The following is a 27,010-nucleotide window of genomic DNA, read 5'->3' on the forward strand; positions in this document are numbered from 1 at the left end:
TATAAAAAGTCTGATCTTGCTGCTATAGAAAAAGAGGCTCTTTCTTTCAATGAAAATGTGCAACTGTCTTGGAAAATTTAGGAACAAATGTAGATGAATTTTATTTCTGTGATTAGGATTCAGTCCTTTCTGTCAAGTATGATCATCCTGGGAGGGCAGGAAGAGATTATGTCAGAAACAAAGAGGGAGGTAGAGGAAAAAGTCTCTCCCTTACGTATTTATGCATGGTGTGAATGTACATGTAAGCAAAATGTTGCAAAGAATTACAGTTACTAGTGCATAAACTTTCTTTTTCCATTCGTTAAAACTTTTCTGAACTTCTGCAGTTCTAACAGAAAGCTTCCATTTAGTCTTCTGCCTTAACATTTGAGTACGTATATGAAAGAATTTGTAGGTTTTAGTATTAAAGCATGAAATTGTTAGCCTTAGACCACAACCCAGTGAACATTTTGAAATCTGGAATAAACACATGCCCTGTTAGCAGTGGAAAACATTTTAAAATTTGGTGCAGCTGGTAATGTTCGTATATCCTGTGATTGCAGCACGGTGAGTTTGTAACTGTTATATGAGCCATTTGTTCATTTTACTAATTGTAGTATTTCAGAATGTTCTCTGCATAGCAGGATATCATACGTCATGAAAAAAGACCAGCCAAAATATAAAGTTACAGAATGAGAGCAGCTTCCATTAGTGTTCAGGGTAAAATACATAATGAAACAAAAAGTCTTTCTCAGCCTTCACCCGATTTTAAAATTACAACTGTGATTAGCTTGGCATTAGTCAAGTTCTTGGCCCTTTGGTTTGTATTTACCACTTCATTATAAACAACAGTCATTTGTTTCTGGGAGGTCTGGATAATAGATAATGGAATAGTTAGCTGGAAGGGATCTTTAAGGATCACCTATTCCAACTGCCTGAATAATAGCTAATAAGTAGCTGGTGGTTGCAGACACCGTTTGCTAGTGACAGTCCTTTGACTAAAGGCAGCTCAGGCTAGATTTGGCAGATTGTCTTGATCCTTCCCACCCCCCGGCCCTTCTTTACTTGCTGGAGAAATAAGAGAGCTTGGGCATGTCTACTTCCTGCCTCCTTTCAGCAGTGCTATTGGCTGTGCTCCCTGATGCCAGGTAGACTGACTAGACAGCTTCCTTGAGCCACTGTTTGTTTTTGTTGTTGTTGTTTCTTTTTGTTTGTTTGTTTGTTTTTAGTTTTGTGTGTGTTGGTTTTTTTTTGTTTGTTTGTTTTTTTTGCCAATTCTATAATAAGCAGTGAAAAAAAGGGAGCCAGAAAGAGTTCAACATTGGAAACTGGGTCAGGTGGTCATATATTATCTCAGTAAAGTATCAGCATTTTCTACACAGATGACCAACAGCCCTCTTGATTCTTCATTCTAAATACCACTGTTGTTGGCATTTTATCTGTAGTACCTCTTCTGTTACCCCAGAACTCCCAAATCCCAATGCCCATCTCCCCTGTGTCATCCTGAGACAAGGCAGATGTTTAGGGCTACTGCCACCTTCATTGTCATCTTTAGACTTGTCATTTTCAGAGGGAGGCAATCCACTTCTGTATTGTATTTTCCTCCCTGTACCTAAAATGCCAGGTCTGGTGTATCAGATTGGAGTTGAAAGGGGCTAGTGCTCACTGGTACATGTGTGTAGGTGGTATAAAGTGTCTTTTTTGTATTTGCGACTTGATAAATATATTCTACAACCGTAGAGTTATTGGGAGAAAATAGCAAAAGTGTAGTAATAGCTAGAGTAAAATTTTGCATTGTGTATTCACTAGCACAGTATGGTGCCCAGAAAACATCTTAATCTCCATTGTAGATGTTCAGTTTTGCAGCTTCCTTTATTTTTTCTAAGATATTTCATTGTTCTTCCAGTGCTGCAGTAGCCAGCTGGCTGTTGGTTCTGATTTCTGTATTTGCAGCAGGGATTGGACCATTAATTGTTCTTATTATGAACAGAAGAACACTTGCACAGGACTTGGAAATGATGGAAATAGCTTCATTCATTGCTGCTACCAGTTCAGATTGAAATGGGGAATTCCGCAGAGAAGCCTTTTCTGCTGCACTGTTTCGATGCTTGGCTTATTAGCACATGCGTTTCATAGACAAATTCCCTCATAATTCTTGGGCTACAGTAGCAGATGAGCAATAAATTGGCTTGGTTTCAGTTTTCTAACAATTGTACCATCAGGTATCACATATATTGGTATCACCAACATGCCACATTTTTATTGGTATTCAGAAATAAATGATCCAGCAAACCAGCTTTATTGGCGATTTATTCTTCCAGTTTCAGAAGATGAGATGTTCTCAGAGCAGTCTTCACATACTTTTCAAAAGGACCATCTAATATGTAACTGTGGGTTAAGAATACATCATACAAATATGAGTAGTTTTGCACAGCACTAGAGATCCTGCAGTTCTGTTCTACAGGTTACATATCTGTACATCTAGAAAGCATATAATATTTATGTAAGCTCACATACAGAGTTCCCACAGGTGCTCTGGAGGCAGAGAATTAATCTGGAGGTTATTTGTGAAGATAAAGGTACAAGCTGGAAGAAGAAAAGGGTAAAAGAATTCTGGGGTGTTCATATGGGTTACTGCCAGGCAAATTGAAGAGAAGCCTTCAGCATTTTAATTTCAGTACTAAATTTATATAATTAAAAGCCTAATACAGGGCTCATATTTAGACGGCAAGACACTGTGCCTTGCTGAAATTCACAAATAAGCATTAGGCATAAACAGACTGTTTAAGAAATAAAAAGAACACTTAAAAACACACGACACGGTTAATGATGTTGCTGTTTATCTGGTTTTTAATATCAAACACTTTGGTCTGACTTACAAAAGTTCTTAGAACTCACAGCTACAATTGAACATGCTAAGAGATCTCTGTATCAGGAGCGTGAAAACTTTTATTTATTTATTTATTTATTTATTTAACAAAGGTCTTGTTTCTCTCAAATTGGGTATTCAAAGTTAGAAGGAAAAATAGTGTTTGTTAAGGTAATGTTATTCAGCATAGTAATGAAAGAGAAACTATGGGTCACTATGACTGCCTTACAGTTTTGTATTTTTCTAACATTTAAATGCTTGTCTTGGTATTTTAAATCATTTAAATCATTTTAGTATGGTTGGAATGTGTGATTTAGTTAAAATTGATACGTTTTTTGGTTTGTGCAGTGGAGTATCTTCTGTTAAGTATAGGTTAAAGCATATTGGATTAGAGCTCCTCTGCTCTTAAGTTACTGGCTTTACAAGGTTCATCCTGTGCAGTAAGACAAGACCTAAGGTAATAGAAATACTTGTTCTTCCCAAAAACAGAATAAATATGTACAGATAGATTTAACCTTTATGCTGCTGACTTCCTATTTTGGGTGAGAGATTCAAGATGGAAAATTGAAAATTGCCTTGATCTTTTGGATAATCTAGAATTGGCTTGTGTTTTCTAATTGGGGGGGACAGCCTCACTGAGATTGCTTGGTTGCTTGAAAGAAGAATAGTGAGAAATTAGTCTTGGAGAGGAATTAAACTTGAAAAAAAATCTATTGCATCTATCAGAAGGTAGGTTTAACCACTAGAAAAAGGGTAAGCTTATCAGATCACAAAAGGGCAATCATTACTTTCTGATAAGATCTCAACTGGAAACTTGAATAAAGCAGAGTTTGTGGGGAGAGGCAGCCAGATGATTAGAATATTAACATGGGATGGAAGGTCGGGAGTGGAAAATGATACAACCCTTCAATCACATGAGAATTTCTTTAGATTTTGATCTTAAATACTTTGAAATGTGCCTTGCTTATCCTTTATCTGCATTTCCTAACCCAGGATATAAGAAAAATAATTGAGTCTGGATGCATATTTTGGACTATGCAGAGATAAGAATGCAAGTATAGAAAAATTACGATCAAATCTCTCAAAAAGGGTTTTCATGCCAACAAGTTTCTTTGTTTATTGAAGAATAAATTGTTTTTTCTGGCTGTTTTCCATTAGCTAGGAGGAAAAAGATACTGTTTAACTTAGAAACTTGGTCTGTATTTACTTGGTATGCTCATTTTCTCGTTTTTCAGGACAGTGGTGATTACCCACTTACCATGCCTGGGCCACAGTGGAAGAAGTTTCGATCCAATTTTTGTGAGTTCATTGGAGTGCTCATTCGACAGTGTCAGTATAGCATCATCTATGATGAATACATGATGGACACGGTGATTTCTCTTCTGACTGGTTTGTCAGATTCCCAGGTCCGGGCTTTCAGGCACACCAGTACGTTAGCTGGTAAGTAAACAAAGCACAAAGAAGGGAGTTTTCAAAGGAGTTACTACAGGTTAGTTGGTTTGAGAATTACTGCTAGTTTTGATATAGGTAAATTTGGCAAGTCCTGAGAACTCTGGAAAGCTGTATCAAATCCAATTAACACACATGGTATAACTTTACTGACAATACACTTTTCCTTTTGGAAGGGAGTATGTCTAAGCCTCACAGGGGACTCCAGTAAATCCTGTGAATCAAAAGTGGCATACTTAAGTCATGTGTTTCTTTATTAGTTCATTTGTTGGTTAGCATGCCTTTATAATTTGGCATTTTAGAGTACAAAACTTATTCTAAGTGTCAATAGAAATCTGTGTCTTCGCTCTTGAGAAGCATAAAATTTGGGAACATTGGGCTATATTCTAGGTCGCTCTGTCTTCTACCTCTGGCCATGCTGCACCTTTCAACACACCTGCCTACATTTAAGTCAGGCAATGATTATATCACTAGATAGAAATAGACTTTTCTAAGAGTGTGTATCATCTGACCTATATTAGATGTCTCCCATAATATGGATGAATTGCTGTGTAGAAGTAGCTGTCTTTCTCCAATTATAAAGCAATACCAGGATTTCTAGCTTGGATGTAGGTGTCTAACACTAGTTCCATCAGGTAATGTCCTTCTACTGACCTCATGTGCTGAAATGCATCTTATTGGAAGACTTTTCCCTGGACCATTTATAGATCATATCAAATATGTGAAGCTTTTATAGAAGATGTTTGTCATTAATCTGAATATTTTTGCTGCTGTTATTTTTTACTGATGTAGTTAGTTTTCACAGTCAGCCTCTTTCAGATTTGTTCAGGTTTCCAAGTATTCAACACCCATAGCGGAAATTAGACTTATTTTTTTTAATTTCATCTCTCACTAATCTAAGTAAGAGGCGGATTACCAGTGATTTTGAGAAACCAAGTCCAGATGTGATTGGAGCTTGATTTTCAAACTGAAAATCAAAACTTTGAACTTAGAGGAACTGAACTCTATTTTGAAATCCCCTTGTAAACTTCACTTTATTTGGTAACTGGGAGTGGTAAAATAAAAAAAAAATAATAATAATAATAATAAACCTTGAATAATTCAGACATAATTGACCACATTGAGAGTTTGCCTCTACAAATTCAGTCTTCAAAAGTAAACACTACTTGAGCTGGAGATAAAGAACCTGTTGGAAATCTGTGCCAGTTACTTAATCAGAGATGGAAACAATTTCTTTCCAGTTTATACTGGATACTGATCTTCAATTCCAGGTGATTTTAATTTGCTTTTTGCTTAGTTTATGATTGATTGTTTTATAGGAAAGAGATCGTGGAGTTAGGATAATAATAATACACATCTTAGACCATTATTTAGATTACAGGATCACAGAATCACAGAATTTCTAGGTTGGAAGAGATCTCAAGATCATCGAGTCCAACCTCTGACCTAACGCTAACAGTCCCCACTAAACCATATCCCTAAGCTCTACATCTAAACGTCTTAAAGACCTCCAGGGATGGTGACTCCACCACTTCCCTGGGCAGCCTGTTCCAATGTCTAACAACCCTTTCGGTAAAGAAGTTCTTCCTAACATCCAACCTAAAACTCCCCTGGCGCAACTTAAGCCCATTCCCCCTCATCCTGTCACCAGGCACGTGGGAGAACAGACCAACCCCCACCTCGCTACAGCCTCCTTTAAGGTACCTATAGAGAGCAATAAGGTCGCCCCTGGTTCACCCCTTTGTGGGACAGATGTTCGAAAAGTATGAGAAGCTTGATTGGGAAGAGGAAACAGCCCCATGCACTAGAAACATGACCCAGGAACCATGCTTTGTAGAGGAAATAGTTGCTATCATGTAACTAGAACCTGCCAGCAAGGATGAGCAAATGCCAAGGCCTAAGGTTTTCACAACTGGCTTCCGTTATTTAAGTCACTGATGGCTTTTTCCATTAGATCGATTGATTTTGCCATACACCTAATTATTTTTATTTATTAACAAACATGAGAGCTTTGTTTTGATTCTGCAAATTTTCTTCAGGCTAGCTTTTGCACATTTCATTATACTGCTACTCTGCAGAGCAGAAGTCAGCATGATGCAAGGAAGCTCAGTCTTGATAAAAATTATGAAAACCTACTTTTAGAATTTCATCTATTTTTCAAGGAGTGTTTCTGAGGTCTTTATTTTAAGTTTTCATCCATGATAGCCAATCTGAATGAGAAATTATTCATTATGGCAAGAAACTAAGGGAAGAAGACATGTAGGTACTTCTAGATTTGCAAACTTTAAGCAATAGCAAGATAAGACAAAGTTAACTATAAGAGTAGCTTCACTTCTCCATTTGTATAATTGCTTTTTGAACTTGAGGACAATGCTGCGTACTTAGCCAGAGAGAATGTGATTGATCGATAAATTTCTTTTGCTGTTTTCAGTGTTGTAAATTGTGATATTCTATGTAACCACACAGAACATGGGAAAGACACTTAGAAATGTTTTTGTAAAACTAAATTAAGACAGAAAAATATGCATAAACAATAATAGATCCAGAAGGTTTGAAAATGTGTATAAAGGGGCACATGAAGTTCAAATCATATTTTTTATGCAATTACACACTTGACTTTAGAGCAGGGTCAGATTTTTCTTTCAGAGAAACAATGTTGTGGTCCCTTCCAAATTGACTAATCTTCAGAAGTTACTGGTTACCTTTAGTGTGGAGGCATCTATAATGATATTTCTCAACAGAGAAATGTCTGTAACTGCACATAACTGGCTTAATGGTGTGCACTGATCCTGTGGGTTCACGTGCTTGCTCTGACATTAGAAGTTGCATATTTTCTGGAGAGAAGGGAGCTGTCTGGAGCTCAATGTGGTATGTGTACTCTGATTTCTGATTTTTAGGTCAGCCAAATTATCTGGGTATTTTTGGGGTGGGAAGTGGCTGTCCAAGTGGTTCTGTGCCAGGGTCAAGTTGGTTATTTTCTCTCCGTGTGGATCTGCTTGAGGCAATATTTTTGAGCTCTGACTACAGGTAAAGAGTCATATTCTGTGTTCTGCTTTTGCAGCTATGAAGCTTATGACTGCTCTTGTGAATGTTGCCTTAAACCTGAGCATTCATCAGGATAATACACAGAGGCAGTACGAAGCTGAGAGAAACAAAATGATTGGCAAAAGAGCTAATGAAAGATTGGAGCTGCTGCTTCAGAAAAGAAAAGAGGCAAGTGAAAAGATGATTTGTTTTCCTGGTACACGTGCACGACCTCCAACAGAAAGTCCAGGGTGGTTTGTGATTTTAGTACCACAGTAAGAAATGAGAGATTACTTCTGCTGTGGTGTTCGTGTGATCTCAAGCATGTTACTAGGGCTGCACTTTAAAATTTTGTATTATTACATGCAGTTGAGTTTGTGTGCTGTTCTGCACAGAAGATAATTACTGTTCTTAGTTTTATACACATGACCAGGCAAGAAGAAAACTAGTCTCAAGTTGTATATGAACATTACTATGGTTACACAGAAAGATTTTGAAAAGAGAGCTCATGTAGTCCATCATCATGCTGCCCGTTTCTCCCACTGATTACTGCAGTTACTACGTAGTGTCTCATTAGTACTTCTTTTTGTAGCTACTTTCAAGTAACATGGGAGTAGGGGCTATAGCACCTGGTCTCAGGGAGAAGAAGCTAGGAAGACATTAAAGTCACTTTTAGTGAGTACCAGTCTGGCATTAGGTGAGCAAAACCCTTAGAAGGTTGCTGTAATGATCCCTAAATAAAATACCGTGTCCCAGGAAATGCAGTTTTAGAGTTGTACTTAAAAGAAATCTAAAAATGATAAGAAGTAGAAAGTGGATACATAATACACACAAACATACATAATCTTTAAGGATACCATGCAAAATTCATAAGATTGATTGAAGAATTCAAGTATATATGGAGATTGTAGTATATATGGAGATAATGACTTAGATTTAAATTTATCATTTGTAATATATTCGTTTTGAATACATTTCCTCCACCACTGTTTTACTCTGTGGCAAATTAAGGATGTCTGTCTGCCTTACCTGTGTGCACCTTACCTGTGTGCACATCTTTTATGTATAACTGACTTTAAATTGCTTGACTTTATAGTCCTAGTCTGGGGATAATTACAATGATGTATTTTTTTTGTATTTTACCCCTGCAATCCATATCAAAAGTTTTGTTGGATTTTATAATTATTAGAATATAGCACACAATTTAATAAGACACAAAGCAAGAACCACCTCTCATGCCCTAACTGCAAGGAAAATACATGTATTTTAAAGGAAACATGTCAGTGTTAAAGCATTTTGAAAAGCAGAATTGCTTAGCTAAAATAGCTAGAACACAGTTTCTATTCCACACTTGTTAATGGTTGCTTGAATTTTTCAGAGAAGGACAAGTAGCTATTTACATTGAAGAACTTGGTTCAGTATCTCAGTGTATGTGGACATCTCCTGTACTTGTTCTTCAGCTGTTCTTTTCAATGTCTTTTGGAGATGCAGTATGTAATTGCTCTGGGCAGGCTTTGCTGGGCAGGCTTTGAAGCATTGATGCCCAGGCCAACATGGGGCAGTGAAACCCTGAACAAAGAATAAAGGTTAAGCATTTGGCAGCCTTTACCTCTTGGCATGTATGTTCAGTCTCTCTCATACCACCACACATGAAAACTAATCAAAATGTTGCATAGGTGTAAGCCAGGGAGAAGTGGTGATGACTGAACACATTCTCAGATGTGTGGTGGTAAGCGTAGCAGAGGAAACCGCATAAAATAGCTTCGTTAGGTTGAAATGACATAATGGCCCCGTGTAAGTATTCCTAAGATAGTACTGTTTATTTCCTGTTTTTAAATACGCTAAATTTACAATAGCATTCAGTGATGGCACGTTCAGTTGATTCTTTTGATGCAGTGCCATCATAATAAAACTTCATAAGCACCTACATCAGCATGAGTTTATCCTCATGAAGTCACATAGGCCAGTTTGCAAGCTAAGTGTGGGAATTAATTAGCAGTTGAAAGTACAGAATGCTTTTTCTAACTGGTTTCATTCTTGTGTCATCTTCTACATATCTAATGTGAGAGCAGATTAACAGTCTGTTCTAGTCAGTGAGATTTTCAAACTGGATGATTTTTGTACTGCAATAAGCCCCAAAATAGAAAAAGTTCTGTTTTAGTTGCTGCCAGTAGTACTTCAAATTTTATGCTTCTCATACATGTCTTTTTGAGTTACCCAGTATTTCTGCAAAGTCAACAGGAGAATGTTCTCCTTGTTTTTACTTAGATTTGAGGGAGGGAATGTTAAATTACTTTAGCATTGGTAAGAGCGGGAATCCAAAGGCAGGTCCCTCTCCAGATGCCTGAAGTTAAGCGTTCAGATTGAAGTACATGATCTAGAAAAGTTGAAAGTGTAAAAAACTGTTACAGAGAAACATCAAATATGTGAAAGAGGTGTTAATTCATTATTGAAGCTGAAATACATGTAGATATTGCATCTCTTAAATATTAGTGCACAAAAGATTCTATAGGAATTAAGCAGATGGAGAGTCTTCTGTGAACACCCCACCTCTGTTGAAGTTAACATTATCTTAGTGATAAGTGACACATTTGTACATGAGCTGACAAGAGCTGGCACTAATAATGCTGATGCTGATTTTGATTTATTTATACCAGTGCCTTGGTTTGTGGCTGGGAGATGGAAAATAATTCATAAATGTCAACAAAGTACTTTTGATCTTTAAATAGCTCAGAACAGTATCTCTTGGCCAGTTTATGCTCACTGAAGTAAAATGGATCTCACCTGGAACTACGAAAACTCTGATTCTCCTACACCAGCTCTGCCCCAACACCTGGATCCCTGTATCAGTTGTATAGCTGATAATTTACCGTATTAATAGGGAGCTGTAGATTCTTTGTAGAAAAAGGAGGAGAGAGTTAGCCATCCATGCTGTCCCCTCATCTGTGCTTTACTCTTTGTAGCTGCTCGATTTTGCATTCAAAGATATGTCAAAGTACACTTTCATTTAGCATCTTAACCTTTTCATGGCTCATAAACTTCACTCTCTCCTACCTCTGTCCACCTCTGTCATACCTGAAGTTCTCAGGGAGCTTCCCCTTTGCCTTTCAGGGCCTTAGTAGGTTTTCAAACATCCTCCTGGGGCTTCTTGGTTCATTCCCATCCTCAGTTTATTCCATAGTGTGTACTAGCCCCGTGTTTCTGGGGACGTTTGCCAGCTTGTGACATCAGCCACAACTGAGGAGTGATTAGAGATTCACTCTCTCTTTTGCATTATATAAATTCTTGATTGAGTATTTATTCCGTTCATATTTGTGTTGAGCTTAAGCTGAAAACAGAAGCCATGCCTAAATATGCTTGTTTAGTGTACCAGTCCTTCGGTATACGCAGTGCAGGCATGCACCCAATTACTCTCTTTGTACACAATCTCTTTTACTAGTAAATTTATTTCTTTCTCAGGTGTTTGACAGTTTAGTCAAGATCCCCCCATGCCTCAGTTTTCCCATTTGCAAAATGGAGGCTGCACCTCCCTACATTTTAGGAAGCTTTGAGACTTCATTTACTGAATATTGCAAGCTACTTTAGATCTTTTCTGGAAGGTATTGTAGAAATATTTAGAAACATGGCTTGAAAAATATAAACCCTTAGGTGAAAGTGTTTATGAGCTCATGTTATGCAGGAAGACAAAACAGCTGATAATAATTTTGCCTCTGGTTTTAAGATATTTTGTCTGTTAAATGTACGATTACACAGTTCTTATTGTTTTGTACATACATACAGTCTGTACTAGTAAGGCTCTGTTGTGGTTTTCATGCTGAAAATATGAAGATTTTATATTAACATATATTGTGGTATTCTGCTTTGACACTAAAAAACACCTTGAAGGAAGAATGATGGCTTCGAGTGTTGTAGCAGTTCTGTTCTGTTCCAAAAGTTGATTGTATAAAATTGGCATCATCTTATTTAACAAAACTGTGTTTTGCTGTAATCGAGTCATCTTTATTTAATTTAGCACAAAAGACGACAATATGAGAATACTTCAGTTGTTTCCAAGATGTTCTTTCAGGATTTATTAACATATCCACTGACACAAAGTAAACTTTCTGTAGTACTTATAAAGTGCAGTCATATTACATGGAACTATTAAGGGATGTTTTTAAAACACTCCAACTACTCGTAGCACCTTTTTTATTTAGGTTCGGTGTTTGGTTCGGTTTGATTTTTTTTCAATCTGAGGCCTGGAACTGGGTGTCAGCTGTGCTCTGGTGGTATACACCCATGCTCTGATTCTGGAAAGCCTTCTTGCTTAGAATTTCGGTTATCATTGGCGCTGAAGTTAAAGCAACTTAAATTTATATTTGAGATTGAGCAGAAGTACTTTCCTTAAGTAGGATGTTGAGTTTTTCAGGGTGACTTCCTGGTCTGTAGCTACTTCTTTCAGTAACAGGCTTTGTTTCTTCAGTTGCCATTCGCAGTTCTGTCTGTTTGACTAGTGGACTGCTGACATTACTGAGCACATAGCTTCTACGTGCCTGAATTTCTATAGCAAAAGAACAGTAATGACCTCAAAAGACTAATTGAGTACTAAATTAATTGATGTTTAAGGGAATGTTAACTTTCTTACATTAAGGCATTGCATATATATGTATACATACGTATGTGTCTGCACACAATAGAAGCATGTGCTGGAAAAACAGAAAATGGGGAATTTACTAATAATTAATTAAGAGCTGTTCCATGGTCCTTCTAGCGCTTCCCAGTAAGGAATTGTAGAATACCAAATTATAATGAGCAGTGATCTTTTATTTATTTTTTTTTTCAGCTACAAGAAAACCAAGATGAAATCGAAAATATGATGAACTCTATTTTTAAGGGTATATTTGTTCATAGATACCGGTAAGAAAATAAGTGCTACAGTATACTATGTTTGCAAAGTGTAATCACAAATAATGCCAAGGACATTTTCTATGTTGATTTTTCTTCCGATGTAATGTTCTGGATGCCATAAAAACAGTATCAAAATAACTGAAGTTCTAGAAGAAAATCTAAGTGTAACCCCCAGTAATTGCCCAATAGATCTGTCTACATAGCTTTTTTTTATTATTATTTTTAATTCAGTAAAACAGCTTTAAGGAGTTGTGGAAGACAACTTCTTCTCTCGAAAAAGAAAAGTTGTCCACAGTGGGAGCATAAACATCACGTATCTTAAGAGTAATCATGATCGCTGTATATCATAATAGGGCAGTTTGGGTTGTTGTGTATCTCTCTATCCTGCGTTTTCTTCTGTATATCTTATGCATAAACAACAAATTTCTGATGTTTTCCATAATAATACAGATTGACCACAACTGTAACATTATTTTAGGCGTTTTCCTCTTTAAACTGCATAAAGGCACACAAAAACCTTAATTCCACTTAACACATAGCTTTTGCTTGTTAATTGTTTTGGATGTTTATATCAAGAACAAGTAATCGCAAAAAAGTAAAGAAGTGATTGCACTGTTAACACATTACAATTTCTTTCAGTAATTATTATTATATGTCTTGTAAATAGAAAAACTCATCATATATTCATGTGCATGTGTTTATGTGCATGTGTGTGCATTCTATTCTAGTAGATATGGATGCATGCTATTTTGGAGTGTGGCTTATCAGAGAGCAGTAGTTTTTTAAGACAGATTTAGGGTTGTTTTGCATCACTAAATACCTCTAAGCATCTGCAGCATCTTGGTGAACCAACTCTTTAAATGTTAATTAGCTTATCAAAGTCAAAAGATAAAATTCAACAATACTAAACTATGCAATTAACCTTTTAGATTTCAATTCTGGTGTAAAACATCATCATTTATGAAATCTTTTAGACAAATGGCAGGAAGCAAGAAAAAGTTGTTCGAGAGGAGGGTTAGAATGTGAAAAGGAACCTGTAGTGGGGCAGAGAGATAATTGTAATTGTGGAGAAAGGTGTGCAGGAAACTTTGGAAGAGGCCTGTGGTAGGAAATGTGTGACTGAACAGCACAGAGGAGTTGGAGCATGTCTCTTAACATCAGTGCAGTTTAACCAGGTCAGCTTATACTACCTTCAGCTTTGGTCTTGATTAACCTCAGCTGCTAATCAAATGGACTGAGAGAGCCCAGAAGGTACAATGGACCGCCACTGTAGCAAGAGGCTGAGAAGCATACCTGTGTCCACTGGACATATCCCAGTTATCCATTGTAGACTCTAATTCAGTGTCCTAAATATTTTTGGCCCTGATGAAAATATTCAGATGTAATCTAGCATGAAATAAATGCTATTTCCTGCCAGTGCTTGCTATGGTTTGTCCTAAATTTAATGGGTCTGCCTTGGTAAATCAACATTTAAAAGAGGCCAGTGAATTTCTTATCTGATCCTCCATGTCCAAAACTCTTCAGAAAGTTCCATCGTGGGGGACATCTTTACTAAAAGTAGGAACATAGGTTATGAATTTTGCTGCAAATAGAAGTCTGAGTGTTTCCCATTCACCTCACTCATACACAGTATTTTGCAATTTGTGCTGTACAGAAGCTCAGAGTATATATATCATATCTCATAATTAGTTTAATAGCTTTATTCTTTGTGTCTGTCTTTCTCTCTTGAAGTGAATGTTTGTAGTGTCTAGGGATTCCTGAGAATCTTTGGATTGAGAATCAGCTTTTCATTGTCTGCCCAGGGAAGGTTGAATGTATTCTTACAGAAAAGATAATTTTTCCTGATTTTGGCTGGCTGTGTTGCATGATTAAATAGCTGTTGACACTTGAGTTCTTCTTGGGATTGCCATTAAATCCTTCCAAAATGCTTCACAGTTACCAAATTTATAAGGTGGTGAAATAACCTACTTGGATCTGAGGACTCAGCCTGTCATCCCCTAGAAGAAATGTCTATATGGCTACTTTGTGTGGCTGCATATGTGGTTGCTCCTTTTTTTGTTTCATACTTAGCAGACTTACAGGTTGCCGTTTGTCTTGAATTCTGATTCCTTCCACCTAGATTTTGCTTTTAAAATAGTTATAATTCTATTTAAGAGATTTACTATTTTAGTTTAGTGTGAATTAATATAGAGTTAGACAGAAGTATATATGTATATACATATATATGTGAATATATGTGTAGTTTCAATTAAAACTTCATTGTGGCTGCATTCCCCACAACAAATGCAATTTTTGTAGTGCAAACCCTTGAATGTATTATTTTAGCGCATTCATCCTTACAGCATCTAAAACCTGTTTGAGAATTCCCTGGTAGGAACAGCTTATTTAATGACTTACCCTGCTTGTAATGCACCTTGTCTACATGGTGGATTGACAGTTACCTTGTAGTTTTTGAGGTTATAGCATAACTGTCTTCAGGCAGTTTGACAGACCAGTTTTAATGACTGTTTGGAAGTTAGTAGAATCAGTGTGTTTCACTTTGGATAGAGAGGCAACAACAGTGGTTTGATGACATGTCTAGAAATTCCGCAAATGCATTCATACGTTATCTTTAAATGCATGTTTTATTCTGTTATATTGGTACAGTCTCCTCCGTAATAAGAAGTTTAATGAGAAAAACAGAGAACTGACTTTAGAAATGTCTCTTCTAGTCATGTGTCATATTATGATTGTTTGTTATGTCCGTGTAGGAATTGTGGTTTTCACCTTGGTGCCTGGAAGATGATACAGAGTCTTCCAATGTGAAGGTTGGAAGGACATAGGCAGTTACAGTATGGATAGTATAGCAGTTTTGTTATACTATATTCTGTGAATTTATGCAATAAATATCTTGAGCATAAGATTGGGAACATTTTATTTACATTTTGTAAAATTGAAGACTTTAGGAAAAATACAGTTGCACTTAGCAATTATTCTACTGCTTAAAGCTTGAAATTTATTTTTTTCATAAATTAGATTGGGGGGAGCTCTGCTGGTGCAACTTTAGAATTAAATCAATATTTATTACTGTTCCCAAAGGTTTTTGTTTTTGTTTTAAAAAAAAAAAAAAAAAAAAGCACAAAACAAGGGTCTCAGTTATAAGCAAGGCCAGTGTTTGCAAAGCACCATTCCCTTCTTAGGGAATAGTAGAGAGCGGTGGCTCTCTATGTTCTTCTTTTATTACTGCTGAAATTTGGAACTGTGAAGCAGTGCCAGCTGGAGTGGCACAAGCAATTTCTCATAGTAACAGATGTCTCAGAGATGAAATTACTAAAGGGCCAGATGGCCCCAATCCCTTTTCCCGTTGTTTAGCTGTCGCTCATTATTAGTAAATATGCCATGCTCTATGTCAATCAGGCAGGGAAGTGCCAATCAGATTCAAGTCATTTCCATTCCTGATCTCTTTAGGTGATCTCTCCAGACAGTTTCCTGCTCCGTTACCTAAGTAAGAAGCTCATAAGTCTGTCTTTGCCTCTTCCATCACTTGCCACAGTCAGAATGTAGGAAAAAAAAAAGGCAAGAAAAATTGAAGAAACTAATGTTGACATATAAACATTTTTCCTGGCTTTTGTTCCAAGGGCTTTCGTATGCTGCATGAAGCAGGTTCTGCTGACATAACAAATTCCGTTTTTCCTCTTTGACAAGCTCCTTTGGTAAAACCAAGTAACTTTCTCCATCTTGCACTTATTCTGCATCTCTAGCTGGAAACTGAAGTCAAGCCTGCTTAGAAAATCACAGTGACAGTGTTTCAGAAATAATTATTGAGAGGAAGTCTGTAGCACTTGGATTCATAATTCTGTTTGAAAAGAGGGAAGGAAAAGGTCAAGTAATAGACTAAGAGGCAAAATTGAATGAGATTTTTTTTGAGATAATGGAAACATATCTGAATGTAGAGAGATTGAGATGATGAGATAGATCATGAGTGAGCACTACATAGTGACAAGCCCTATATAGTGAAGTTCATCAAACCCAAGTAAAGGCAAAATATTATAGCTACAGCAGTGGAAATGAGTAAATGAGGTAAATGGTACGTGTCTGTAATCTGGTTAACTTTTTTTTTTTTTTTTTCTTGCTAGTGATGCTATTGCTGAGATTAGAGCTGTCTGTATTGAAGAAATTGGTGTCTGGATGAAAATGTACAGTGATGCCTTCCTGAATGATAGCTATTTAAAATATGTTGGTTGGACACTACATGACAGGGTAAGTATTGTGTATTACTGTACATAGAAGAATGTACTGTAAATAGCTACTCTTTTACTACCCAAGACATATGTAGTATATCATTTTTGGTTTATAAAGAGACCTTTCTTTTTTTTCCTGCAGGTCATTTATCTTTCAACCAGTGTTTTTTGACGCATTCACTTAAATCAGGATACAGTTACCCCAAATCACGTGATGATTCACATGGTTTTTATTTTTTCAATCTCTGTTAGCATATCTTAATAGAAAATTTTGCTTGCTGCTTTTCTTCTAATTAAAAGAGAAGTAGTCTCGCTGACATTCCTTAGAACCCTCATGTCTGAAGCAGAATCAGAACGAGATTTCAAGTCAACTCTTCCATTTGCATTGCTCACTAGTTAGAGGAAAGAGAACATCTCTGTGTCCTAGAAGTAACCAAATAGGCCTATTGGTGCCTCAATAATGGAATTCTCAACAACTCGTTTTCTCTTTGCTATTTTCGGTTTACAGGCATTTCAGCTCCAGCTGCCTTTAAAGGACATTTTTCTAACCTTATTCCTCCATCTCCTGAAAGCATCCATCAGTTCTTTGTGGATTCTTCAAATCTGTCTCTTGGTGCCAGCTTAGAAGAGCTCAGATGGTTGGTTGAGTTAGTTTTGGAGAGCAGCCATCACCCTGGCCTTTTGGCCTTTCTTACAGTAGAAATTGTTCAAGGTTAGGTGGAGTTGAAAAGATACATGTATCTGAAGGTTCTTTCCTGTCTGACCACTGTTCTTTAGTACTAATGGTATCCACAACCTCCCTTTCTGGGTGGTATCAAGCCCACATACCAGTCAGTTCCTGCAAGTGTGGACCATTTCTAACGCTAATAGAACAGGGCTTTACGCTCCTGACTGTACGGGATACTTTTCTACATCAGGCTACAAATGGGATTAGCCATCATCCCACTTTCACCAAAATGACTAGACATACTTCTTTTACTCTAAACAGTCTTGCTAGGAATGTCCAAGAAAAGCAGGTGAGACCTACATATAGTGTTGAAATGCTCGTTAAATTCTGGCATGCTGGTTTAGACTACTTTTTTTTTTCTCTCTAATAATGCTGCTGGAAAAATTCAGAAGTCTGCAAGTTCATTATGATGACTTGCATAACTAATAGATAACATCTTTTTTTAAAAAGGTGGTTTTTTTTTTCTATAACTTATAGAAATCCATATATTCAGCATATTCATGTAAAGGATATGACTTGGTATGATATGACAGCATATTCATGTAAAGGATATGGCTTGGTCACTCTTTTTCTGAAGTCTGAAGAAAATCATTTAGGAAGAGACTATACTGCTGCTGAATATTTTGCTTTAGCTATAGCTGTCACGGATATGCATCTTCCTTTGACTTGGAGCAGTAGTTCACTTGTTAAGAATAGCCTCTGTGCTTTTAGACACCAGATATGCAATTGCTTTCCTCTCTAAACTTGCCGAACTTCTACATTTCATCTCAATTTTACAAAACTTGAGTAGGAGGAAGATCCTTGTTACAGCTGTAATGAGCCCTAACAATTATGTACTCTACAGACACTACTGAGAGTGCATACCTAAAAGCAACAGTGGAGTTTTGGGCACTCTAATCCTAGCAGAACATTTTCACAAAGTAACACTTCAACATTAGAGAGAATCTAGTATTGCTGTGCTTCACAGCTATCAATCCCTTTCTAGTGTGTGTTAAGTCCAGCCATTTCTCACATAACTTCTTTTAACCATCTGTGAAATCTATCCATTCCTCAAGGCACTATCTGTGACTTGTGTTAGCTTCTCACAGTGTGATCTGTTGCATCCAGCAATTTCTTATGTCATGTCCAATAGCTTTCTCACATCCTCCAGAGTCTAATCATGCGTCTGCAGCCTTAACATATATTTTACCTCAGCTATCCTAAAGTTAATATGTTCTTTCCTATCAGACAAATTTTCAATTACAGTGTTGCATTAGAAAAAATAAAAGTTTTCCATCTGGACCAGACATGGAAGAATACCATCAAGCTGCTCTCCTGCCTCTGCTGTTTTGTAATATTTATTGTTGCAAGCCTCAGATGTGCCTTGGGGTTCTCAGTCTATAAATCACTAGCTAATCTGACTGTTTAGTATCCTGATACGCATTCTATGTGATGGTTTTTTTTGGTTTGATGTGGTTTATGCTTACTGTACAGGGTGAGAGAGAATAGGGGAAGAGTCGGAGTTAGCTGAACTGTGTGCCAAAGGATGAAAAGGAAGCAAGTGGAGAGAAAGAGACATTCGGGGGACAAAATGGAGGGAGAAAGTACAAAAGGAAGCACTTACTGAAAAAAAAAAAAAGATCGAATAAGAACCAGTTAAAAAATGCAAGCCCTCCAAAAGTACAAGATCTCTTAATACCTTGGTTTTCACTGGCGCTGTCTGGAAGACTTGCCTACTGGTACCCCAGTTTCTTGGTTTTGCTTTTTTTTTTTTTTGAATTCCTCTTGTGCTTGACCTCCTAACAAGTTCCTTAGTTGAGTAAACTAATCTCTTTAGTTACCTAAGTCTCTTCATTTTATTGCCCCGAATCAATGTGTTTCCACCTTTTATCCTAAGTTTCTTAGGAATTACTTGAACTTGAACATCTGTACCCTTGGTAGGCAAGAAATTTCTGCTGTGTTTTTCCCCAAGAATATTTGGGATGTGAAAATCTCACATTAATGCTCACTTTCTGTACTACTTATGGTTCTCATAGTTACTCTGGAAACTTCTTGTGTCTGGTATATTGATGATCCATGGCACATTTTCTCTCATCCGTTCTGGACTTCAGTGCAGTACATCCATGTACAGCTTCACTTCTGCCTTTTTTACATTCTCATCCAGGTCATTGCTGTTTGTGCTTAGTTGTGGGTTTCTGTCAATAATCTCCACTGACTCTATTTTAAAACCTTCATAACAGGATTAGCAAACTAATGTGCTCTTCCCTCTCTGAAGAGATGAATTTCAGCCTTGAACACCAGTTTAAAAAACTGACCTTTTAGCTGTCAGAGACAGTAAATCCTTAGTGTTTGTCTGCCAAGAAGGGCAGTCATCTCCAGGGGTTGCCTCTGTCCGCGCCTCTATCTTCTGTTGCCATTTTTCAAATTGGTGAAAAGGAAACTTAAAAAATTGATTTTTAGCTTCTCTTTCTATGTCAGTCTCTGAATGTTCATTCAGGTTTGAGCTTGAGCAGTTTTTTTAATACAGACTTGATTATAGAATAGACAGACTCAGAAATGAAAAGCAGGTTTGTGATTATAACCTTTTTATTACCTACAAATATTTTTTAACAAGAACCCATAGTTTACCAAGACTTTGCAGATGAAAAGTACATTTGCAGCCAGCCAGATGATGCACATGTGCCCAGGGGAACCACGTGTCATCAGTGTTCCTGTAGGTGACAAATCTTGATCAGTAAACCATGGCCTTGCGATGTCTATTTTTACTGCCTACAGCCCACCAGATCAAAGCGATCCCTGTCTAAAGAGTAGCTGGGAGTTAGGTTCTGCCCACCAGAACAACTCAGACATACAGCCTACACTCAATCGTTTTGAACACTTGTCCATTGATTGTAAGCAGCAAATATCAGGAAAAATTTACTTGTTAGTCTCTTGCCTAAAGATAAATTGCTGTGCTATCTTTTCACCAACCACCTTGAAATCAGATGTCTTTATTTTGTATTTGCGTACAGGCTTGTTTGTCTTTTTGTACTGTGGAGTTACTTGAAAGGAAAAGGGAAACAGTAAGAGACATTAAAGTAATGCCACATTAAATTCTTTATACATGCAAATAGAAAAATTAACATTGTTTGTAGGCAGCTGCATGTGGTTTTTGGTTTTTAGCTGAATTGCAAATTGGCTTTGGTAACTCATTAGCATAAAGTTGTAAATGTACATTAAACAAATTATGAAATTATATTATTTAATATTCATGGCATTTGATTAGGATATTATATCAGCTAATCTTAGTGTGTTTTATTTAGCAAGGTGAAGTGAGGTTGAAGTGTTTGAAAGCTCTTCAGAGTCTGTATACCAACAGAGAGTTGTTTCCAAAACTGGAGCTGTTCACTAATAGATTCAAGGTAAGAGGAGTATGGAAAATAAAAGTATCATCTATCTCATCATGTTCCAGTCTTTGACTTGTATATTAAATGCAAAAATATACTTATTTGCTTGTTACAAGGCTTGTAACTACCATAGCAAAACAATTAATGAATGCTGAGATTAAGACAAATTAATTTTACAGTGTTTATCTTGTAAAATTTATCTGGCTTGGCCAAGGTGATTATTTATCTGTATTATTGTCATTTATTTATTGTCATTATTCAATCTGCTTCTGCTTATTTAATTTTAGATTTACTGAATTTTAAGGACTTGTACAGGGGTTTTCACATAAAATAAATCCAAAAGTAACAGCCTGAAAAAATGGTTCATAAGACAGAAGTTTACAATGCACTTTCTCTCCTCCTTCTCTCCTTCTCTCCTTCTCCCTCCCCACCCCTCCCCTATTAATTTTTGATTAATATCTTAACAAGAGTGTGTCTGTTAATTCATTTTGTGGCATATCAGTGTTACTTCACAAGTAAAGTATCTGGAGAGATGACTGGAAATGCTGTCATTGCTTCTGCTTGGATGCTCAGTAAAGAAAGCTTCCAGGCACAGTCACCAGTTCTGCTGGCACCTTTTACCATCGCTTTTGTGTTTTGGTGCTATCACCCCAATGAAAGACTAATTTAATTTATTTTTTAAAATCATGATTACAATGATGATGAAAAATCCTGTTTAGAAAAGAAGTGGAGATTTAAGTACTCATAAATACTGTGCAGCAGACTCAAAAACTTACTGTAGATTTTATACTGTTTGACTAGTTATGTCTGCCATTGCAGTTACTCTTAAGTCCTCCAGTTTGATCTAGAAAAGCAAAAAATACAGAAAACTTGCCATATATTTATTCTGTATAAACAACTGATAAAAACACAGTGGTAATCAGCCTTTCACTACCACATTCATTTGAGAAATGGAAAAGAAAATATGCTGTGGTAAAATCTAGATATTAAGAAAGTCTATTTGTCCAAAATTGTGGTTATATAATAGAACAGACTGTTGAGAAGGGTGATGGAATCTCCTTCTTTTGAGGTTTTTAAGGGCGAGTTAAATAGATATCTGTCAAGGCTGAGCTAGAGAGTTGATTTTTAAGTAGGAGACAAAATAGAACATTTTGTGAGATCCTTCAGCGCCTATATTCTTCTGGTATTGTAAAGTCAGTTTCAGTAACTATTGCAGTAAACACAAGATTTCCTCTCATAGAAGAGTACCTGGCAAACAGGGATGGTAGAAGCTTCATACTACTTCTGTAGCACCTCTGTAAGTCTGGTTTGCTTAACATCTCAGGACAACCAGAAATTAGGTAGCTCTCCAGAAACATGAACCCTCCAAGCCTGTGCAGCATTTCTTGTTCCTTCTGTGCAGACTTAAAGATTTGCTTGTATCTGCTGTTTGTCTAATGTGATTTCTTTGAAATAGGCATCTAAAACTCTCATGGTCCTATATCTGCTTCTCTTTACTAGATGCGCTGGATGCTTCCTTCTCTCTTAGCCTGCTACACTTTAATTGGTAGCTGAGTAATTATGCTTAGAGTCTGAACCTGTCCCGTCCATCAGCAAAACTGACCATGGGAGGCACTGTGAGAAATGGTTATGAAGTAATGTGCTTCAAAAATCTACAGGAACATGAAACATCTAAATACTTCTTCCTGGCTTTTTTCACAGTGCAGACAATTTTCTTCGTTAGAAGTCATGTTAGCCTGTACATTGTTTCTTGGTTTAGAATGGAGCAAAGAATTTTCACTGCTGTGAAAAGAAAAAATCAGAGGAAAGGGAGCCCTGTTAGGAGTCTTATCTTTCCTCTGTTCCAGTAAAGATGTTTTGTCCATATAAATCTGTTACATTATGAAGTAAATTATGGAAAAGGTGAGGTCAAAGTCTGTGTGAGCATAGGGGAAAAAAAAGTTCAACACTATGGAAGATTCACCTGTTTCTGTTCCAGCCACATTCAGTAGAACAAAAAGCTGCCCTTGCCTGCACGTCAGCTTGCAGCTGTGCTGACAGGGATGCAGCCTTTGGCACCAGGCTGGAGTAAACTTTCATATTAAGACTCTTGCTATCTATGATACCAAACTTAAATGCTGTGCCACCACAAACTCCACCACCACCCCATGCAAAATGCTAAATGCTCTTCTCGGTTCCATGGCTCCTTACACGTATTTCAGCAATAGCCCTGAATCCACCCGCGAAGTTCAGCTGCGGTTCAGCTCAGTCCATTCAAATTGTCAGGAGAAATCTCTCTAGAGATGGTCTAGTTGTTAAAAGCATAAACTAATTTGTTCCAGAATTACTTATATTGGCTTGTTAATATTTTACCACATAGCCATGTGAAGGATCTGATAATGTCACTTCTCCAAACGGAAGATGTCTGTTCTTTACAGCATTTCTGTTAGTGTTGCTAGCAGTTGATATGTCTGAAAATAGGTCCTGTCTATCCTCCCCCCCCCAAAAAAAAAAGCTTTGTCCATGTTTGTCCATCAAAGAAGAGACTTTTGTTTTGTGGTCTGATGCAGACATTATTTGAACCAATATGGAAAATATGTGAATTAGCTCTTTTGCAGTCAGTGCAAAGGCAAAGCATCAGCAGATACTGCTGTAGCCACTTAATTCCCGGTCCTCATCCCTGACCCTTTGCAAGATGGTGCTGTCTGCATGTCTTGAATGGCAGCAGCGGATTTGTTCTTCAGCAAGTATTGTTCACAGCCTAATAAATAATGCAAAGTGATCTTTATAGTGTAAATTAATATTTCAAGTTAAAAATACAGATGTGTTATATTCTGCTGCATGGAAAATTTCTGTCAAAGCAGATTGAACAGCTGGGTTTTGGAACCGAGAACACTGCTGAAATTTCATCTTCCAGGGGCATTAGGTGTTAAAGTCTCATTTCCAAGGGTTGTGGTATTGGGCTGACAGGTACCATCACTGAGAGATGCTGGCACTTGGGCAGAAAATAAGAAATTACACATCCATGCTGTTAATGCTATGCCTGGTGTTCCTGGCAAAACTGAGTGAACAGCCTTTTTGGATAAAGAAGCATTGTCGCATCTGTCATTGTCAAAGACTCCAAATTCAGAGAGCTCTTGCTCTGTAGTCAGGAGAGAAGAGCCCTTCCCTTCCAGGATTCCTTCAGAGGTGTAAAAGGAGTTTTACACTAGTGTTCTTACTCCTTTCTATGCAGTTAGTTGTCTCCTTGTGGTTCCTGCCATTTCAGATAGACTTTGAAGAGCTGTGTGAAATTCCACCGATACTTTTAAGAGTAGTATTGCTCTCACAGTTCCTTCTCTTGACGTTGTTATTGTTAGTTGTTGTTGCCTGGCCACAAACTTTGGAAAATTGGCAGCAATTTTTATCTTGTAAACATACACAGTTTCCTATTTGGAAGATTATTTCACTGCCTGAGTCTCTTCTCACAGTCTCGAAGACTGTCTAGCTGTAAGAGTTAAATGCATTGGATTTCAGGAACTTCATGGTGACAGAGGTGCAGTCAGTATTAGTGACAAGAAGTGTCTGTGCAGACCTGTTTTTGTTAAGTAGGAAACATTTAAGACAGCCACAATGCATTATTTATATACTATTTCTAAATTTCAATATTGAAATAAGCATCTGTTGCTTTATATACACAATTAGCCTTTTATGCCTGGAAGAGTAAAAAAGATGTAAACACTTTATTCTGTTCTGATTTGTTCTTGGCGACTTGTGCTGTTGCTTTCCAATACACACTTACTTTTCTTCTTTTCCTGCCTTCTATTTTTCACATCCCCAAATATCATATATTAGTACACAGTCCTTTATGAATCAGTTCAAGCCACAGAAATAAAGTTTTATTTCACATGGCCCAATTTATTTTCATTAACTTGATCAGTCAAACAAAAACATCAAGACATATGACGTTTTTATGGATGGATAGAAATTCTCTCCACATAGGGAGGACAGCAACGCTCACTAATCACATGTGTTGCAGGTAGACAGTAAGCAAACTGAAACTAAGCATAAAGAACTTTAGGGGGCTTCTCCTCATAACTGCTGGGTCCTTAAAAGGTGTGGAATCATCATATTTGATTGGAAAGTGGTATGCTTTTCTGTGCTGGAAAGCATATAGGAAAATACAATGTCATACTGTGGAATTTCCCACTTGCTTGTGGAAGGTCTGTAGTGTAATAGTCGAGGCCAACTTAAAACCTTAGAGTGTTGCCAGGCATAAAGGCCCCAGCTTTATAGGCAATATGCAGGTGCATATATTCATGTGCAATTTTCTGCACAGAATTTCCAAATATGCATAAGATGCAATATTATTGCATATATATAACTTTATCTAAAATTATTTATTTACAGGGGAATGAAGTAGGGCATTTTTTGTGCCACCAACTCAAACACATTCCTTTTGAAGAGAGAAATATTAAGTAAGACCAATGCAGAACAATGTTTCAACTCCAGTCTTCTTGCTTTTTTCTTGGAAAGTATACAAGCTTTTTTTTCGCATTTCTGTGCGCATACCTATTGTTCTTTGTGCACATAGCACACAGCATCCTAAGATGTAAATTAAATGATTGAATGGTATCAAAGGATTTTCATGCGTCCAGCTGAAAGATCTTTCTTCACAAAAGTACTTATTTTTTCCTATAGCATTCTAAATTGGATAGCTTTTTGTGTGTGTTTTTTTTGTCACTGTAATAAAATTCCTTTTCAGGATCGCATTGTATCAATGACACTTGATAAGGAATATGATGTTGCTGTGGAAGCCATTCGATTAGTCACGCTAATACTTCAGTGAGTATTCTTCAAAATTAGTGTATTCCCTTTAAAAGTTACTTAAGCCAGTAATATTTAATTGATTTGATTTCTTCACTTGTGTAATTAAGTCAATCTGATACTTTACGTTTACTATGAACTGAATATATAATGGTGTGATCATGACGCTAAAATGAAATACTCGATCTCATAGAAATGCAATAGGCAAAGTATAAAAACATACATATTTATTGAGACTCTTAGTTTTAGTGCATCCACTGTTGAGGAAAAATGCCAGGCAGCATTTATACCATTTACCAAGGGCAAAATGATTGCGAGCACGAGTTACATTTGCTGAAGTAACTCTAGCAGTAACAAAGATGGTGGGTTAGGAGATTTGATTATCTGATAGAGCTGGGAAGAGAATCATTTGGCAAGTACATTGACAGGGAGAAAATGGTTGCTTCAACACCCTTACTTGGGTTATGTGGAGGTGGTGGTATCTTGCAGTTTAAAACACTGGGCCTGGCAGGAAGAGACATGCTTCCAGGCCCCAGTTCTTTCTTACCCAGCTGCAGTGGCTTCCCTGAGGTAAGGATCCATTCATTCCACATGTAACCAGCCCATGCACAGACTGTTTGAACCAACCTGTCTTTAGTAGCCTGTGACCACAGCAGGCTCATGAATGTGCTGCTGGAGGAACTCTTTCCTAAGGTTTTATCACATGTTCAGTGGAGCATGTTAAAAAAAAAATGCACGTTACAAACGGATGCATAGAACTCTTGCGTCATAGGTTATACTTGGTGACTCTGAAGAAATTTTTGGACATGGAGAATTGATATGAAAGATTAGACTAGCTTTCCCTCTTAGTAAAAGAAATCTGGGCTTCATTTTTTATTTATGGGTCACGCTGCTTTGCAGATATTAGACTTATAATATCAGGAAGAAGGGGAATCTCTCATCTACTTCTATGTTTTTTAAAGCAAATATAACAAATATCACAAACAACGTGTAGAACATGACTATCCCTTTTGGGATATTGGGAATGCAGTAAGATTTTAGGTCAATATTTGTCCAGTGCATCTCTTTCTTCCCTGTCCTGTTTTCTCTTTGGTTGCGGGATTAAAACATAGCTAAGTGCAAGCAATGCGCTTGCATCATTCTTGGACTAGAAGAATAAAGGTCACATTGAACAGCACAGGGCAGCATTCTGGCAGGTAGGAGCTCTGAAAAGATGTTACAAACAATTGTGATGGGGTATGACCAATTAAAAATTATTTGTGGTACAAAGCCAAATAAGATGTATAGAGTCCTGATGCATAAATGTTTCTGATAAATACTGACTAAACAAGGAGGGAAGTAATACTATTCCTGTATACGATGTCAGTGCTATCACTGATGGAATATAATTACAGATCCATTGCTCATAGCATTTTTCAAAAATACCACTGCAAAAGGAAAAATTTCCCAAGTTTCAGAAAACTCGCACAAAAAAATCTGACTTAAGCTCAGAAACTACAGAGGTGCCAAATCTGTTGTTTTATCAAGACAGGGGTAAAAGATTCCTTGTTCTTGTCAATAAATAATTACACAAAATAAACTTTTCATCATCTTTCATCCAACACAGCATGGGGTGATCAGATTCACTTCCTTAATGTTGAAAATGAGAGTATGTGTCTAGTCAGCACAATAGCTACTGTAAGAGTGATTGACTTTTTGTTGTATC

General features: G+C 37.1%; 1 protein-coding gene across 6 annotated transcripts in view; it reads left to right on the forward strand.

The window, feature by feature from the left end:
• The window catches only part of STAG1 (stromal antigen 1), a 177,924-nt gene that overhangs the window by 95,577 nt on the left and 55,337 nt on the right, over positions 1-27,010 (forward strand). For all 6 annotated transcript variants that reach the window (XM_032193436.1, XM_032193437.1, XM_032193432.1 and 3 more), the window contains 6 exons: positions 4,084-4,288; positions 7,359-7,510; positions 12,144-12,217; positions 16,324-16,447; positions 20,437-20,535; positions 25,244-25,323. In XM_032193436.1, the coding sequence (XP_032049327.1) occupies positions 4,084-4,288; positions 7,359-7,510; positions 12,144-12,217; positions 16,324-16,447; positions 20,437-20,535; positions 25,244-25,323 (734 nt within the window). The remainder of the gene's footprint in view (positions 1-4,083; positions 4,289-7,358; positions 7,511-12,143; positions 12,218-16,323; positions 16,448-20,436; positions 20,536-25,243; positions 25,324-27,010) is intronic.

The sequence above is a fragment of the Aythya fuligula genome, chromosome 9, assembly GCF_009819795.1.
Source record: "Aythya fuligula isolate bAytFul2 chromosome 9, bAytFul2.pri, whole genome shotgun sequence".
Taxonomy (NCBI): Eukaryota; Metazoa; Chordata; class Aves; order Anseriformes; family Anatidae; genus Aythya; species Aythya fuligula.